The sequence below is a fragment of the Colletotrichum orchidophilum genome (genome assembly GCF_001831195.1).
Source record: "Colletotrichum orchidophilum strain IMI 309357 chromosome Unknown Scaffold_9.1, whole genome shotgun sequence".
Classification (NCBI taxonomy): Eukaryota; Fungi; Ascomycota; class Sordariomycetes; order Glomerellales; family Glomerellaceae; genus Colletotrichum; species Colletotrichum orchidophilum.
The window spans coordinates 99,105-115,491 of NW_019172965.1; the positions used below are offsets into that span (position 1 = coordinate 99,105).

Sequence of the window (16,387 nt, forward strand, 5' to 3'; positions counted from 1 at the left end):
TTTCATGCAATCAACTTACTTGCACTTTGTGGATATCATTTCTTTCCATGTCGCGAAGTAAGGTATTGGGTTGTAGAAGAGACAACTTCGGAACAGAAGACCGAGCAATCTCGTTTCTTTTTGATCGTACATGAAGCGTCTGGTCTTCTCAATTGCGAACAATTAGTTTCCGGCGCCGGATGGCCTACCCTCTGAGGGCGAGCTGCTAGACTTCTCTCTGACATCGTCACTCCATTTCCGTCGGTTCTCTCGTACCTCAGCGAGCCACGCAAATATCAGGGCGGTTGTGCCAATCAACAATATCGCACAAGCAGCGACTAAGGTCCAAGAAGACGCTCCGTATTTTGTGGATATGTCGTACATATCTCGTGAGTTGGTTGCGAGCCTCAAAACCGTGCTCCTTGGCAACTCTCTTCTAATCTTCTCAAAGAGTGAAAAGACGCACCTTAGTGCTGCTACGGCGAACAGGAACGATAAGGCCGCTCGGATCGCGCTGGCCAAGGTTGTGAATCGATTGTACTTGACGAGGCCTGCTAGGGTGGAAAGAAACCCTAGGCTAGCAGTAGCAGTGGCGACGGCCGGCAAGGCGAACCCCAACGTCAAATCGCGCATGCCTCTGCTTTTAATCGAAGAGGGAAACTGCGAGATCATCGGTCGAATGATGGCGGCTGGATCGTAACCAGGGGAGCCTCTGACTCTGAGGCATCCTTGTGGGTATCTCGTCCTAAAACAGCACCTTTTAGTTACATACTATCCTCTTCAAAAAAATTGCATATGTATATTACAATGCAGAGCCATTATCCATATTAGCTAGGGCCTACACTTACCACTCTGCTGCCGTTGTCTGGCACCAACCCCAAAGTCCGAAGTCGACGACAATGGATGGTCCACTTGACCCACAGGCCCCACTTCTCGCAGCTTCCATTGTGAAGAGTGACAAACTTGTGTTGGGTACAGATACGCAGGTGAGAATAAGAAGCCCAAGTGAGCCGACAAACATGGCTGCACCGACCACAGTGAAAACCCGCCAAGATGCCATTATTCTTCAGGTTAAAGTGAAAAGTTTTCTGAGAAAATGGGCTTGGAGAAAATAAACGTGTATCAGGATCGAGGAATGCTCTTCTTTCTTGACAGCACCAAATGAGTTTGGAGGACAGAGTTACTTCGCACACTTCGGCAGGCTATTATATATGAAGCCAATTTCAATGATCAGCAAAAAGATGAACAACACGTCTCGCCCGAGACTAGCTACGTTCGGATTGAAACCTGAGCAGGAGTGATGGTACTGTCTCATTCCGGGAGCATCTCTTTATAAAGTCTGAGTGCCAAGGTGAATAGTATTTGGCTATGTCTGAGCCTCTGATGCCAATTGCCGCTGGGCGGGACCTGTGAACCAATCATTGTGAGATTGGTTCTGGCGTGGGATTGATCGCCGTGGCTGGTAATGCTCAACACAGCAAGTCTATGTACCACGTGACGCCCGTCTTCCATAATCCAGCCTTTTTTCCATTGGATTACAGCTTGGATCTATATCTGACAATTGTGAAGGTATACTCTTGGCTTATTGTCACAGCCACAGTATTGTGCAGTTGACGAAATGCTGATCATGTCCCCTCAGGCTATACCACATACGCCTGGAGCCACAACCGGCACTCCAGAAGACGTCATCGCGGTTGATTGCTTGGCCCACCAGAACAATTCTGCATCTTTCAATTTTTGTTGTAATTCCAATCTTCTGGGGCGCCTCTACCTTGATTTAAAGACCGAAGAACATCCACTCGTGACTCACTCGCGGTAAAAGAGGTACCTCTATCGCACAGGACTTGGAAATGTACAATTCTAAGTATAGTGTGAAGCGGCGCTGGTGGTCAGCGCATGTTGTGTTCACTAGATTTATAAGTACCATCAAGTCCTTACTACGCATCGAATGAGTATGAAAGAGTTGAAGGTATGCACGGATTTTGGCTGGTTAAATCCGAGTTTCCTAAACCAACTTAGAGCTGAGGAGCCGAGTCCCACCAGCATGCTTGGCATAGCACTGCGAAACAAAGACGTCCATGCTCTATCAAAGTCGATGCCCCAAGGTTTTGATTAATTAGTCGCTGCTTGAACCCCAAGTTCTTCGGGAGCGGACACAAGATGCATGTGAATCGGGAGTTTATCATGTGCAGATGATTGGGAGAACGAATTCGCTTCAATCTATGGGAAGATCTGAAGGGCCTTAGGTACCAAGGCAGATCACCATGAGCCTCCCAGCATCAATCCCATGGTCTCTCGTGGCCCCATCGCTTCTTGAGGCTGGAACTCATTACGTGCAATTCCCTTCGAATGAGGTGTTCATGTTTTTGTGCCAGATGCTCGTGCTATTTCTAGATTTGGCAGGTCAATTCCGGCTCACCCGTTGCACCCGGACCAAGATAGCTTGCGGAGTTTGTAACCCTCTTGGGCCACAGTTGTGGTTCTCTTCCGGAATGGCCGGGATCAGTAACCCATCCACATGTTTCTCAACTTTTACTCAAAATAAGAATCCAGCTAAAGACGTACCCCGCACGAGATCCCCCACTATCGCCTTGTGTGGTAGTTCCAATACGCCAAGTTGCGCCAAGTAGGGCCAAGCAAAACCTCCAGCTCTTTGGCTCGGTTTCCCCAACTTTTCCTCTACTGTCCGTTCTTCAAGGTTAGCACAGCCTTTCAAAGGCCAAGAACGGAGGAACTTTGGACGAAACAAAGCGTTTATTGCGTCGTTTTTTCCCTTCGTGACAACTCGGAACAACGATTCAAGGCGCGCGGCACCCCTTTCTTCGCCATTATCTCGGCGAAAAGACCATTTCCATTAGTCTGCGAGTCAGTGCCGCGGCTCGCTTAACATCCATGGCGATAAGGAATTAAGGCTGTAAGCTGCTCTCGGTGCTTCTGGGCTTTTTGGACGAAGGTGGAGCCGCAGGGTATTCCCATAACTTTAATTCCTTGGCACGCGATCCATGTCCTGATCCAGGGCATGAAAGCTGCATGCCTAAGCAGGTTTGTTAAAGTTACTCGGAGACCCTTGCATCACGCCCTTCAGGAAACAGTTTATGAGATGTGGTGACCTATCACGTAACCGCTTGGAGCATACCCTTCTCAGGGCGTACCCGCGCGGATGGACGTGCAGAGGCGGACATGTTTGGACTTGGGTGAGGACTAAAAGCTCTAGACGGACGGCATACGTTTTGATGGCAGATGAATACTTAAAGACCCTTATTCATCGCTCTCATAGACACCTCGAACGATCTTTTGAGCTAATTCAGTTTGTCCGTCTTCCTAGAAAGCACCTTATTCTTACGCCAAAATGCAGCCTACAGAAATCCTCGCCATCTTGGCAGGAACTTATCAGCTCCTGAACACGTCTGCGTAAGCCACCTTTGAGTTCATGTTTCTTCCAAATCCAGACACGGTTCACGGGTTTAATATTTGACTTGAACAGTACACGGGATGGAGTGACTGTCCCGGACCGAACATACGGCTCCAACCCTGTTGGCATCCTATCCTACAGCAAGTCCGGCTTCATGTCTGCAACTATCACATCAACAAACCCCGAAGATCGACCTGCCAACTTGACATTCCCCTTCGAAGATTCACAATCAGACGCCGACTGGGCCCTTGTCGGCAAGCACAGCATCGGCTACGCAGGGCCACTCCGAATCAGCGATGCGATCCCCGCGAATGCAACCTTTGGCCAAGTCCTGCACGGGCCCTTGACGGTAGCCAACGTTCCGTCCATGGCTGGAGGCAGCCAAGCGCGCAATTACACACTCTACGAAGATGGGAAGATCTTGCGCATCTCAACACAAAGAGATGGCGGGAATCGTGGAGAGCTCTGGTGGAAGAGACTAGACTAGAGGGCGGCGTTTGGGCAGATACCAGAAACATGAATTGTGGGATTTGCTTCTAGGAGCCAATGCTGAATGCGATACCGGAAACAGACTTTTCGCATATAATATACTAGACATTACCATTTCCATGTTATTTGGAACGTTGGCTTATTGAGTACCAGTCTTGGATATTGTCATCGACTAATTCATGCACGGCGCTTGATCCTATGCTGAAATTGAATTGTAGTTCCAATTTAATTAAGTACGCAGGGCTTTGCTCGAAGCTCGCCAAACTACCTAGAGGGTGAAAAGGGGATGGTCTTCACACCATGGAGCATTCTAAGAGCCTATTTTGACGGTGTCTCGCTAGGTTATCTTGCCTGCGCCTTAGTCGGGTGTGTAGGAATGATTAACTACCTCTTCAACCTCTTCAAAGAGGCTTTTGGGAATGATAATCATCTCGCTTATCGTTACTCGAACGCTTTGGTCAAAACAGGTCCATTGATCCCCAACCTTGAATGGTCGTTTTCAATTTACGCGACTACTATCAAAGATCATACGATATGGCTGTATCAGCCTGCATTATCAAAATTAATGCACATCTTTGATTGGGCTCATTCACAGCAGGCTGCAAGGTTGACACGAATGTGGCGGTCGCTGTCAGTGTGTGTGGCCGACGCCAAGTTCCTTCAGCTGACATTATTGCCTAACTGAACCGACCTCTTTGCCTGAATTTTCTCACCTTCATCATCATCTCGAAAAGCGGGGTCGATCAATAACTGTTGGTTTACGTAATCACAGGGTGATTTGTTCGATCGAACCGTGGTGACGAAGGGTCAATTACTCTTGTATTGATCTCTGCGTGAAGTGGAAAAGAGAGGTTCCAACCGTTGGTTGGATCGCCGGTCAAACGCTGATATAGAGACCCTCAGATGGCCTGTTACCGCAGCAAGTTGACCTGAAAGCCATGGCTGAAGATTTGCAACGCCGCTGTGCTCGATTGCAAGCAGACACTGCTATCAAAACGGATGCCGGCATGAACAGGCTCATACAACGTTGCATAGAGACTTCAAAAGAACTTGTTGATGAGGTCAGTGGTCTGGCGATCGCTACTGACGACAAACATCTCAGATGGGTCAAGATCAAACTCTCTTTCAAAGCCTATTGGAAGGAAAGCAAGATCAACGACATTCAAGAAAGGCTAGGCAAAATCAAAACCGAAATCTTTGGGACGCTCCAAGCACTTCTCTAGTAAGTGTTATCAAAGTATCACTTTCTAGGATATTCGTAAAGCTAACACATTTTTCAAGTCAACATCGTCTCGAGCTATCAGACCATGTGCGTTCTTTGGGTGATGCTTCATCAGTCTGGAATCGTACCACGGATGCTAGACTTGATCGAATGTCTAAGGATATCGGCAAACTTGTGGAGTCCACAAGTGAGGCTGCATCTGGGAAAGAACTGGAGTCGTTTGCGACGATGCTAGCCCGTTTCGTAGAAGAAGCGAAGCATCAGGGCAATATTCGGCAAATTCTCAAAAGCCTCCGGTTCGCACAGATCATTGAACGACAAACTGAGATACCCAAGGCTCACCAAAACACTTTTGAGTGGGTCTTCCAAGAAAACAACGACGTCAATTTCTCATCCTGGCTCCAAGGCTCGACTGGCATCTTCTGGGTCACGGGAAAACCAGGTTCCGGAAAATCAACTTTGATGAAGTTCATTTCCGGGCATGAGAAGACTTTGCAGCTGGCAAAAGCTTGGGCGGCCCCACAACAACTCATCGTCGCCAGTCACTTCTTTTAGAGCATCAGGAGTGGTCTTCAAAGTTCTCAAGAAGGCCTTCTCAGATCATTGCTGTTCCAGATTACGGTGCAATGCCCGGAAATGATTTCTGATGTTTTCCCAGAGAGATACACGAGTCCAACCTATGTTCTTGATTCATGGACAATCGAGACGTTATTGGTCGCTTTTGAACGTCTCAGGAGTATCCCGTCACTGTCAAAGCGCATCTTGATGTTCGTAGACGGGCTGGATGAATACAAGGGCGACCACAAAGACGTGGTGAAATTTCTCGACAATATGTCCCAGTCTTCTGACATCAAGATCTGCTGCGCAAGCCGGCCGTGGCCAGTATTTGAGAGTGCTTTCGGCAACTCTCTCACTCGCATCCAGATGGACCGACTTACAGCCAAGGATATGGCAACCTACGTCAGCGATATCTTGGGCCAACATGAACACTACCAGTGTTTACTGGAAACGGATGAGGCTGAGGCGATCAAACTTATCGAATCCATCTCGCAAAAATCAGAAGGCGTTTTCTTTTGGGTGGCTCTGGTTGTCAAGTCTCTCGCTCGCGGACTGGACAACTGGGACGACATAGGAATATTGCACGAGAGAGTGTCAGAGTTCCCTTCTGATCTCGACGAATTTTTCCAGAGGATGCTAGACTCCATTGAGGACGTCTACACGGAGACCGCATCTAGAACATTTTCTATGTTACTAATGGCGGACATGCCTGTTCCCGTGGTTTGCTTCTTAAACATGGATGCCTACATCGAAGAAATGAATACGATTGAGGCTGCAGCTTCGCTTGGAGTAGCGAAGCCAAGGAATAAGTCATCAGCGAAGCGGTTTTGGAGCACGCCGACTTCGCAGGAAGATATTCAGCAAGATTCCGAAGAAGCTGTTTACCGTCGCCATCGAGACCATTCTTACGACACGCAAACCGGGCTTTGGGATAAAAGTCAGGTATTGAGGAAAAAGGATCAAATTTTAGCACAATGTCGCGACCTGGTTCAGAGCTGGGAGGCGGATGAGCCTGGCCCATTTGCCCCGAGAATTGGGTTTCTTCACCGGACAGTAGTCGAGTTTCTTCAGCATTCCGACGTTGCTCAGTGGCGGACGCCACTCAAACACCAACGCTATTGGCTTGCATTGTCGTGTGTACAGTCTGTTTTTCGAAAGGAAATGGCTGCTTATGGCATTGGCAGGAACTATATTTTGAGGTCTCTATGCATAATCGATCAAGCAGATACGCACGACGTGATATCTTCCGGTCCTGGGTTTCAAAATATGTGTCTAGATATGGCACAAATGTTGTTGGAAGACAACTGGAGACGCGAAAGCAGCCGACTGATATATCAAGTCTGGGCCAGGTCATTTTTTGCAGTGCCTACCACCCTGTCGACACTACCCGGGGACACAGTCAGATTTTTTGCACTGCAAAGCATCCTGACAGGGTCGATGCATGTGGAGGCTGGTGACCCTCCGGAGATAGTTTGGACACGGTCCGTGGATCTGCAGTTGCTGCGAGACGTCCTATTCTTGGGCAAGCGTCCGACCCACGACGGGCCCTATAGGTTTGACTTTGCAAATTTTATCGATATGATTAAGCCGGCCGTTAATCTACCAGATCGGCCACATAATTTGTTTCAAGCTTGCAAGCTGATGATAGAATTTGGTGCATTTACGAACGGCAGAAATATTGGAGAGTTTGTAATCAAGTCCGGCGGCAAAATAATGGCACCAACAGCCGAGCAAACAATCAAAGAAATTCGGCGTCTAGACCTCTTCACAGACGAAGAGCTTTCAGACCTTGAGGGAGCTTTCCCGCCAGGACCAATGCAATTGCCGCTTGTTTCCAAAGAGCGGAACTGGTGGACAACGTATTTCTTCAAGTGAGGGAGGAATCATTATGTGGTGTTGCTGTATGGATTCATTTTGTACAAGGAACGTAATTATTAAGAACACTGATCTGAAACCATTCTGAAGCCTCACAACGAATATCGTGGACATTGAGCTCCAAAAAGAAAATGGTAAATCCCTTGCTCTAAAAGCCTCAGTCTGACCCCCAACCCCCTTTATTCAATAGCCTTCTGAACGAACTTATCCTGCCAGAAACGGCCATTTGTAGCCGGTGCGTCACGGCGAACAGCAGCAGCCCGCTCCTGCAGACGCGAAGCAGCCAAGTACTCGCTGCGCCTGACAGCCGCCTTTGCAGACACATCGCGCTTGGCGATGCCTCCGTAAGCACACTTGCCACCATTGAAAGCCGCGCTCGCAGTCGCCTTCCAGACCTCGGTGACGTCCTTGATCATGGGCAGAGTCCAGTAGAGGCGGCAGTCGGCCTCCTCGCGGACATACTGCGCGGGGATACCATCCTCGACGTTGTCCCTCAGGATCTGGTCGCGGACGTTGACGGCGGCCGAGATGCTGCGGTTCAGGGGCAGGTCGCTGTAGCGGGCAAAGGCGGCCTTTTGCTCGTCGGTGGAGGCGTAGGGGAGAAGGGAGGTGGTGTAGTCGTAGATGTTGCTCCAGTCCAGGACCTGGGAGCCCTTGATGCCGCCGACGCCCTCGATGGGGCCCTCGACGGGGAGGCCGCCAAAGGCGACGGATTTGACGCCGCCGTGGATGCGGAGGAACTCGGAGGCGAGTGTGCAGGTCGAGGCGCAGACGCCGTCGTAGAGGATGATGATGTTCTCGGCGGCGAAGGGCTGGGGCAGGCCGGTGAGGTTGCCGTAGCCGTTGAGCTCGACACCGAGACCAAAGGTGGCGTTGACGGTGGTGAGGGGGTCGTTGAGGTTCCAGCGCATCAGTTCCGTGTAGGTAGTGTTTTGGAAGACTTGGGGCGCGAACTTGGCCTCGTAGGAGGTGAAGGGCTGGTTGGTGATGTTGTAGTCGTAGCGCCAGTTGAACCAGGTCTCGGCCAGGGAAATCAAGTCCTCGTCGTCGCTGGTGTAGATGTTCAGATCAGCCACGAGATCCGATACAATCTGGGCCGCGGCGACGAAGCCGTCGCTCTCCTTCCAGCGGGAGAAGCCGTCCTGGTCCGTTTCGGGGAACAGCTGGCGGAAGAAGTCGTAGCCCTGCAGGATGTAGCCGCCGCCGTTTTGCTGGAAGTCAATGACTAGCTTGGTCTTACCGGCGGCGAGGGCGGCGGTGTAGAAGTCCTTGGTGACCTTTTGGAACTCGGCCGGGCTGTCGCTCTCGAAGGCGGTCAGGACGACGACGGCGACGTCCTCGAAGCCTTCGCCCTCGAGGTAGTAGCCGGACACGACGCCGTCGCTGGTGACGATGACGGGTTTCGGGTATCCTGGGAGGATGGCGGCGGTGGCATTGGAGGGAGTGGTACCTGCGGGAGTAGCGGAGGCCGGGCTGAGAGGGTTGCAGAACTTGGCGTAGAACGAGGGGCCGTCCACGATGCCGGTGAGATCCTTCTTGACCCGTGCATGGTTCTCGAAGGTGACCTCGGTGCCGTTCTCAAAAGTGATGGTCGTGTTGGGACCTTGGTAGACGTATCTGTATTGACCATATTAGTATGCTTAGGTCTCTCATATTGTCCCTGATCCCTCACGTACCTGATACGACCACCAGAGCTGAAGTAGCCATTACCAGTTCCGGTAGCCTTTCCAGACTGCTCAAAGAACATGGAGTTGTAGGCAGAGTTGGCATCGCGGTTCCAGTTGGCCTTGTTCACGGTATCTTCGAGGTACTTGGAAGCATCGATGCCGTTGATGAGCTTGACTATAGAAGCGGTCTCGGGGGAAGAGATGACCTCCTCTACAAAAGGATCACATTAGCCACCATTCGATTCATGACCCAAGAGTCAAGACCTACCGTAGATCTTGATCACCGGCAAAGATGAGCCATCCTCGCTAATGGAAACCAAGCCCCGCTGACGGGTCCACTCAAATACCGCCGTGAGCAAGTCGGGGTAGTACACGTAGTGACCATCGTGGCCTGGGCCAAACACCTCCTCGTAGAGAGCAGACTGGAAGGCGTATTCGCTGGTGTAAACATCGTCCACCAGGTTTTGTCTGATGCTCGAGGCGGCTGCGAAGAGATCGTAGCCGGGGAAGTCGTACTCTGGTGGAGGATCCGCCTTATAAGCGGCGTCTGAAAGCAAGTCAGTTCAGAGCAAAGGCCAGCAACGAAGTCCTTGAGCTGCGAGCTTACCAGTCTGCCACTCCAGGTACGGGAACAGAGAGTCCACGAGCTCAATGGCAGCCTCCTTTCCGAGAGGGACGGAGTTGAGGCAGTCGTAGGCCAGCTGGGCTGGCACAGACGGCGTAACTGTTGCAGCACCCTTGTCAGCTACGTCAAGTGGGCATATCGTTATGGGGACTCAAATACCAGTCGGAGCCTTCGCATGCTGCGAAGCCCAAGAAGCGCTCACAGCAGCACATGGCTCAGAGCTATTGCCCGGGATCGTCGAGTTGGGGAAGAAAGCGGCAGCGCGATCAGCGGCGCTGGCCAGCAAAGCTGGCACGGCAATCGAGGAGCTCCGCATAGTGCCAATTGAACGAGAGTTACACGACACGACGTTGCCTAGGAGTCGGAACTGGCTGCAGTCTCAAACTCCAAAGTTGTTGCGCCCGCCGACCGCGGCGGCGCGTCTCTTATACCTCACAATATCGAGGGCCATTGCAGTCGTCATCCACTTCTCAGTGACAATCGTCCGAGGGACCTGCTGTCGTTTACTGGAGCCCGTCGATGTCACCATCGGATGTCGAGTGGGCGTTCATCCCGATCGCTCCAGTTTGTATTGCTCCCACCACATGAGGAGCTAGCTCAAGATGGCAGGTCGCGTGTACGGTGTTACCACAAGACTGGGGCGCGACCCCGGTTGCCGCAACTCTTGGCCTGCATATCTGCACCCGGCGGTGGGCCGGGTAGCAATGCCCTCACTTGTTTACCCTCCGATATTGGATGTGACCAGAGTTGGAAAGTCATTGGCTAAAGGCCAATACTGAAGTCCGTTGCTGCCGACTGAACTGACAGTCATGAACTGTATTATCCCGTAGAGACTTTACCTAGACCCCAGTCCGTCTTAGTCACCAGCCTGACATTGACTCAGGTCTGACACTGACTCTTCCAGAGGTCCAGAGGGAGGGCTTCCCTTTTGGCAAATAGTTTGGCAAGCTGCGAAACAGGAAGCTACGTTATTAGTACTAAATGACGAGGATCGGCGTCACTCGCCTTATCTCTCAAATTGTGATAATATCCTACTGTTGCCGTTGGTCCGTTGGAACTTTTGACCTTGGGTTGGCGTAAGACCTTTTTTTTTTTCGCTTTAGCTCCGGGTTGCGGGGGCACCTGGGAAAAACACCTGCTCAAGACAGATTAGGTCGGTGGGCAAAGATCCCTGGTCCCGCGGCAAACAAGTGCCGTATCTCTGTCGCAATTCACACCATTGGCAACGGTCAATGGCGATCTCATTTGTCCGTGCCTGGCAACGGCCTCGGCCCGGCCACACGAATGGGGTGCACACCTGCGTATACTTCACCCTGCTCTTGCCAGTGTCATTTTGTTCCCATTCTGTTCCTAATCATTTTCTGCTGGCATTGCCTATGTCTCAAGTTCTATGTAGCGGCAAAACATATAGGTAAAACGCTATTTTTTTTTGTCGACATCCACACATTTTCCATGCTTGAAAGCCTAGGGCGTGGATGTAAAGTTTGTTGTTTCCCTGCGACCTGCATCAAATCATCGTGGGTCCAAGACAAAAGTCCTCGCAATTGAAGGCCAGCTTATTTTTAAAACACCAATGTTTTGAACCCTCAATCGGACTTAGATGCCACTGCAGTAATAATAGCCGTCGGTGCATATTGAACAAATGGTGACTCACAGTGGCGTTGATCGTGGAGGCTTCAAATGTCTTAAAACAGTTTTACCCTAGCGCCAAGTCTAAATTGAACTTTCTACTCATTCCCAATTAATCGTACAAGTAAAAGCAGAGGATGGATGAATTCAGGCTCGATTACGACACGTCCGTTCAGCATAGAGATGTCGGTGTTAGAATAATCGGCCCTAGGTTTTCATTTACCATCGTTTACATTCGAGCAAACGTTCGCTATGCACGGGTTCCTCTTCCCTGCTGCATATGCAGACTACTTAGCTCCCACAGTGGTAGAAAAACTTAGAGTATGCGTTCCTGTGATTGGACCAAATTAAATTATATTTGACAACTCATATTCATAAGAGGTTCTCTGCTTGCTTCTTTTCCAACCTCAGTTTTCCACAGCATAGTGAAGAGTTTCCGTTTTGATAAATCTTTCGTTGCTTCATTTGATTTGCAACACTGCGGCATAAACCCCCAATCTCGTGTTTTCCTCTGAGAACTTGTGAGATAATGACGTTGCAAATGCCTTGGTTTAGTGCAGATATGTCGCACCCGATATTGCTAGCCTGTCCATCATAACTTAGATAGTACACCCCCATGAGACAGACCTGCAATAATTGAACAGAAGCCAGTTTAATGTTTCTTTGACAGTGAAGTTGAATTTGCGTGGGTCACGTGGGCAATTTGACCGATCTAAAGAAAGTTTTACAGGGAAGGCACGAACTCAAAGAAAGTTCGCGGTCGATCACGGAGACCAAAAAAGAATGCCCACAAACTCTATTAGAATAGTTTTTTACTGACGAAAGTTGGCGTACTAGGCCGTTCGCTAATTCCTGGTATAATGCCCCAAACTCCCCAAGCCATCATGATGTCCAGTCGTAGATTCGTGAGCAGCTGCGCGCCGGCAAACTGCGTTTCCTCTTCTGCAGACACGTTGTTTACTGAGAAGGGTCGGACTGGGGAACGCTAGGAAGCTCGGCCGCGATAGCCTTTGCCTCTTCTGTTTCCTTCTTTGATGGACCGTCCTCAGCCTGCTCTTTCGTGGTTGGCTGGTCGTCGGGAGGGAAGAAGACACTGTCACCAGAGTGTTAGCAAATTACTTACCGCGCAGTGGAGTCTCTAGACTGTGACGTACGGAAGGGTCTCGTTGTAGGCCTTGACATCCTTCATCTCAAAGGTGCAGAAGACAATCTTGTCCAGCTTGTCGCCATCCTCTCCATCGAGGAACTCTCTAACGATTTCTACAGCAACAGGAGCTGCCTCCATGCTCGGGTAGCCGTAGACACCGGTGCTTAACGCGCTGAAAGCGATGCTGCGACAGCCATTCTGTACAGCGAGCTTCAGGCTGGTGCTGTAGCAGCCCGCCAGCTTTGTCTCCGAGGACTCGGGGTTCAGGTCGTCGTAGACGGGGCCGACGGCGTGAATGATCTTCTCGCACGGGAGTTTGTAGGCGCCCGTGATCTTGGCGGAACCCGTCGCACAGCCTTTCAAGGTCTTACACTCCTGGAGCAGACCTCGGCCGGCTGCGCGATGAATCGCGCCGTCGACGCCGCCGCCTCCGAGAAGGCTCTTGTTCGCGGCATTGACGACCGCATCGACGCCGAGCGTGGTGATGTCGCCTCGGATTACGGCAACCTTTTGGTTATGCGACGCGTTGTGGGAGAAGAGCGGCTTCGAGGAGGCAGTGAGCTTGCCGAGCTTGTAGAGGAGCTCGACGGTGGGGATGTCGGCGACGGCGGTGGTGACCATGTTGGCGGCTTGTCGGATTGGCATGGGCGAATGTGTGGGTTGCTTGTCCGAGCTTGTTGTCGATGGTTTGCCAGGTTTTGGAACGGGCCCGGCGGGTTGGTCTTTAGGTTTTGGTGACACAGAAGCAGCCGACCGGAGATAGGAGAGAGAGGTGGGAGCCCATGACGAAAGACCCCGCGCTATTTGGAGCTCAATTGGAGTTGGGGGAGCTTGGCTGCATTGACAGCTGTCGGCACCTTATCGCATTGTTATCGCTGCGGCACCTACCTTACCACCTACCTTAGGTAAGTCCCTTAGGTACCTACCTATCTGAGGTACTTACCAACCTTAGGTGCCTCACCTTACACTTTGATTCAGCGGATCGCTGAGTTCCAGGTTGTTAATGAAGTGCCTCTCGATAATGCAAGAATTTCAGAGATTGCGCAAGAGTATTGTTGACATTTTATCAACGAATCTCTTATAGCGATATATATCTTTGAGGCCATAGATGCCAAATCATCGTTGGCCATTGAGGCATCGCGGTAACTAGCCTTATCGCGATGCACAACAATCGATAAGCCCTTTATCTTATCGGCCAAGGGCGAATCGCCCTTTGTCGCGTGTCGCAGGCGCAAGCTGAGGTAGGCACGCTGAGCCGGTGCCGTGACCCCTCGTTGGATCCGTTTGAGTCATCCCCGCCGCAAAAGAAGAGTGTTGCCCCGCCACCACAACCACACATTTTCCTCGACGTGAGCATCTCGTGGCACCCAATTGAACGAACTTCTAGAGTTCAGCGACATCGCCGTACTCCCTATCTTCGACAAACCCCACTTCCGGCCCATTCTCCTCTCTTAGACCGAATATAGCAATTATGGCGGACGCTGCAGCGGACCCCACCGCCAAGCTGGCCGAGTCGACGGCCAAGCTCCAGCTTGACGAGGAGACTGGAGAGATGGTCAGCAAGGGTGAGCTGAAGAAGAGACTGGCAAAGCGGGCGAAGAAAGCCGCCACGGAAAAGGCAAAGGCTGCTAAAGATGCTGTTGCAAAGACCGCCGGTGCAAGCGACAGCAAGCCTGCGCCTAAGCCCAAAGCAAAGCCTGAGGAGGTGGTCCTGGACCCGGAGGCCATGTTCAAGCAGGGCTTCCTCCAGGAAGTCTACAAGGAGAGGCCTTCGGACAATGTCGTCACGCGTTTCCCTCCCGAACCCAATGGATAGTACGTGACCATCAATGCTTATCTTTACCACGCCTCTAACAGCTATCTCCAGCCTGCACATTGGCCATGCTAAGGCCATCGCGGTCAATTTCGGCTTCGCCAAGCACCATGGTGGTGTTTGCTACCTGAGATTCGACGATACAAACCCGGAGAAAGAGGAGGAGAGATATTTCACGGCGATTGAGGAGATGATCAGTTGGCTGGGTTTCACGCCATACAAGATCACGTACTCGAGCGACAACTTCCAGAAGCTGTACGACTTGGCAGAGAAGATGATCACTTTGGAGAAGGCCTACGTATGCTACTGCGGTGGTAAGTCGCGTTTCTGCATCAGATTCTGCGTCTTTTGCGTTCGCTAATCGCTCAATTCTTAGACACCGAGATTAAGCTTCAGCGAGGCGGTGAGAAGGGCGCTTCTCCTAGATTCCGATGCGAGCACGCAAACCACACGGTCGAAGAGAACTTGCAAAAGTTCAGGGATATGAAGAACGGGAAATACAAGCCTAGGGAAGCCTTCTTGCGCATGAAGCAGGATATCACCGATGGCAACCCCCAGATGTGGGATCTGGCGGCATACCGCATCAAGACCGACGCACCTCATCACCGCACAGGCTGGGACTGGAAGATCTACCCGACATACGACTTCACGCACTGCCTATGTGATAGCTTCGAGGGCATCACTCATTCCCTCTGCACAACAGAATTCGTTCAGAGCCGAGTCTCGTACGAGTGGCTCAACAAGACTCTTGGCGTTTACGAGCCAATGCAGCGCGAGTACGGCCGCCTGGGTATCACTGGCACCGTCCTGTCAAAGAGGAAGATCCTCAAGCTGGTCGAGGAGAAGATTGTGCGTGGTTGGGACGATCCCCGTCTGTACACTTTGATCGGTATCAAGCGCCGTGGTGTACCTCCTCGCGCCATTCTCGACTTTGTCAACGAGCTGGGAGTCACGACCTCTGTCTCTGTCATTCAGATCAAGCGTTTCGAGCAGACGGTGCGCAAGTACCTGGAACGGACCGTCCCTAGACTGATGATGGTTTTGGATCCCATTCCGGTTGTCATCGAAGATGCGGAGGCTACTGACGTGGAACTCGCCTTCTCCCCCAAGGATCCTAACATGGGTTCTCACACGATCAAGTTCACCCCAACCGTCTACATCGACCGCGCCGACTTCAGGGAGGTCGACAGCAAGGACTACTTCCGTCTGGCGCCCAACAAGACAGTTGGTCTGCTCAACGCCCCTTTCCCCATCAAGGCTACCTCCTACACCAAGGACGAGACGACAGGCAAGGTCACTGAGATCCGGGCCGTCTTCGACAAGGAGACAAAGAAGCCCAAGGCCTTTATCAACTGGGTCGGCACTGAAGGTTCTAAGAAGGTCGAGGCCCGCATCCACAACTCCTTGTTCAAGAGCGAGAAGCCGGATGACGCTGAGGGCGGTTTCCTCAACGACATCAACCCGGAGAGCGAGGTGATCTATCCCGATGCGCTCATCGAGAGCGGTTTCGACGAAGTCAAGCGCCGGGCGCCCTGGCCCGAGGCTGCCGGTGAGAGCGAGCTGGGCAAGGGTGGACCAGAGAGTGTTCGTTTCCAGGCGACTCGCATTGCCTACTTTGTAAGTTGCCCACGAGAAGAATGAAACTCGGAGACAAGCTAACACCTTACTAGGCCATAGATTCTGACAGTACCGATGAGAAGATTATTCTTAACCGCATTGTGTCGCTGAAGGAGGATGCTGGAAAGATTTAGGTTGCAGCAACCAACCAACCCATGGTTTTGACGCAAAGGTTGATGGAGTGGCGGGCTTTCGGAGTTGCATAGATGGCGGGTTTGATAATACCAAACAAAATCCACAACAAATAGTGGTGAATCGGAGTCATTTAGTCATAAAGGTCATTGGCGGTTTTCCTCAGAAGTGATTCACCACGGTTTACGAAACGTACCTTTATATGGGGCTTGTGTTGGTTGC

General features: G+C 51.3%; 6 protein-coding genes across 6 annotated transcripts; 3 read left to right on the forward strand and 3 right to left on the reverse strand.

The window, feature by feature from the left end:
• Nucleotides 1-162: 162 nt before the first annotated feature.
• On the reverse strand, nt 163-1,000 carry CORC01_01668 (pH-response regulator; the record flags this gene model as incomplete). The annotated part of the gene is made up of 2 exons (XM_022613322.1): nt 163-724; nt 828-1,000. 2 exons carry the CDS (start codon nt 998-1,000, stop codon nt 163-165), a joined length of 735 nt encoding a protein of 244 aa, XP_022480048.1.
• A 2,328-nt stretch (nt 1,001-3,328) lies between these two features.
• CORC01_01669 (uncharacterized protein) lies at nt 3,329-3,878 on the forward strand (the record flags this gene model as incomplete). The annotated part of the gene is made up of 2 exons (XM_022613323.1): nt 3,329-3,390; nt 3,464-3,878. 2 exons carry the CDS (start codon nt 3,329-3,331, stop codon nt 3,876-3,878), a joined length of 477 nt encoding a protein of 158 aa, XP_022480049.1.
• Nucleotides 3,879-4,818: 940 nt separating this feature from the next.
• On the forward strand, nt 4,819-6,609 carry CORC01_01670 (uncharacterized protein; the record flags this gene model as incomplete). Its single annotated transcript, XM_022613324.1, has 4 exons — nt 4,819-5,102; nt 5,162-5,636; nt 5,718-6,380; nt 6,514-6,609. 4 exons carry the CDS (start codon nt 4,819-4,821, stop codon nt 6,607-6,609), a joined length of 1,518 nt encoding a protein of 505 aa, XP_022480050.1.
• A 1,105-nt stretch (nt 6,610-7,714) lies between these two features.
• Nucleotides 7,715-10,143, reverse strand: CORC01_01671 (uncharacterized protein; the record flags this gene model as incomplete). Its single annotated transcript, XM_022613325.1, has 5 exons — nt 7,715-9,152; nt 9,212-9,413; nt 9,471-9,749; nt 9,810-9,926; nt 9,987-10,143. 5 exons carry the CDS (start codon nt 10,141-10,143, stop codon nt 7,715-7,717), a joined length of 2,193 nt encoding a protein of 730 aa, XP_022480051.1.
• A 2,270-nt stretch (nt 10,144-12,413) lies between these two features.
• CORC01_01672 (macro domain-containing protein) lies at nt 12,414-13,248 on the reverse strand (the record flags this gene model as incomplete). The annotated part of the gene is made up of 2 exons (XM_022613326.1): nt 12,414-12,549; nt 12,611-13,248. The coding sequence occupies 2 exons, from the start codon at nt 13,246-13,248 to the stop codon at nt 12,414-12,416; spliced, it is 774 nt and encodes a 257-aa protein (XP_022480052.1).
• Nucleotides 13,249-14,074: 826 nt separating this feature from the next.
• On the forward strand, nt 14,075-16,167 carry CORC01_01673 (glutaminyl-tRNA synthetase; the record flags this gene model as incomplete). The annotated part of the gene is made up of 4 exons (XM_022613327.1): nt 14,075-14,418; nt 14,471-14,730; nt 14,793-16,033; nt 16,087-16,167. 4 exons carry the CDS (start codon nt 14,075-14,077, stop codon nt 16,165-16,167), a joined length of 1,926 nt encoding a protein of 641 aa, XP_022480053.1.
• Between the last annotated feature and the right edge of the window lie 220 nt (nt 16,168-16,387).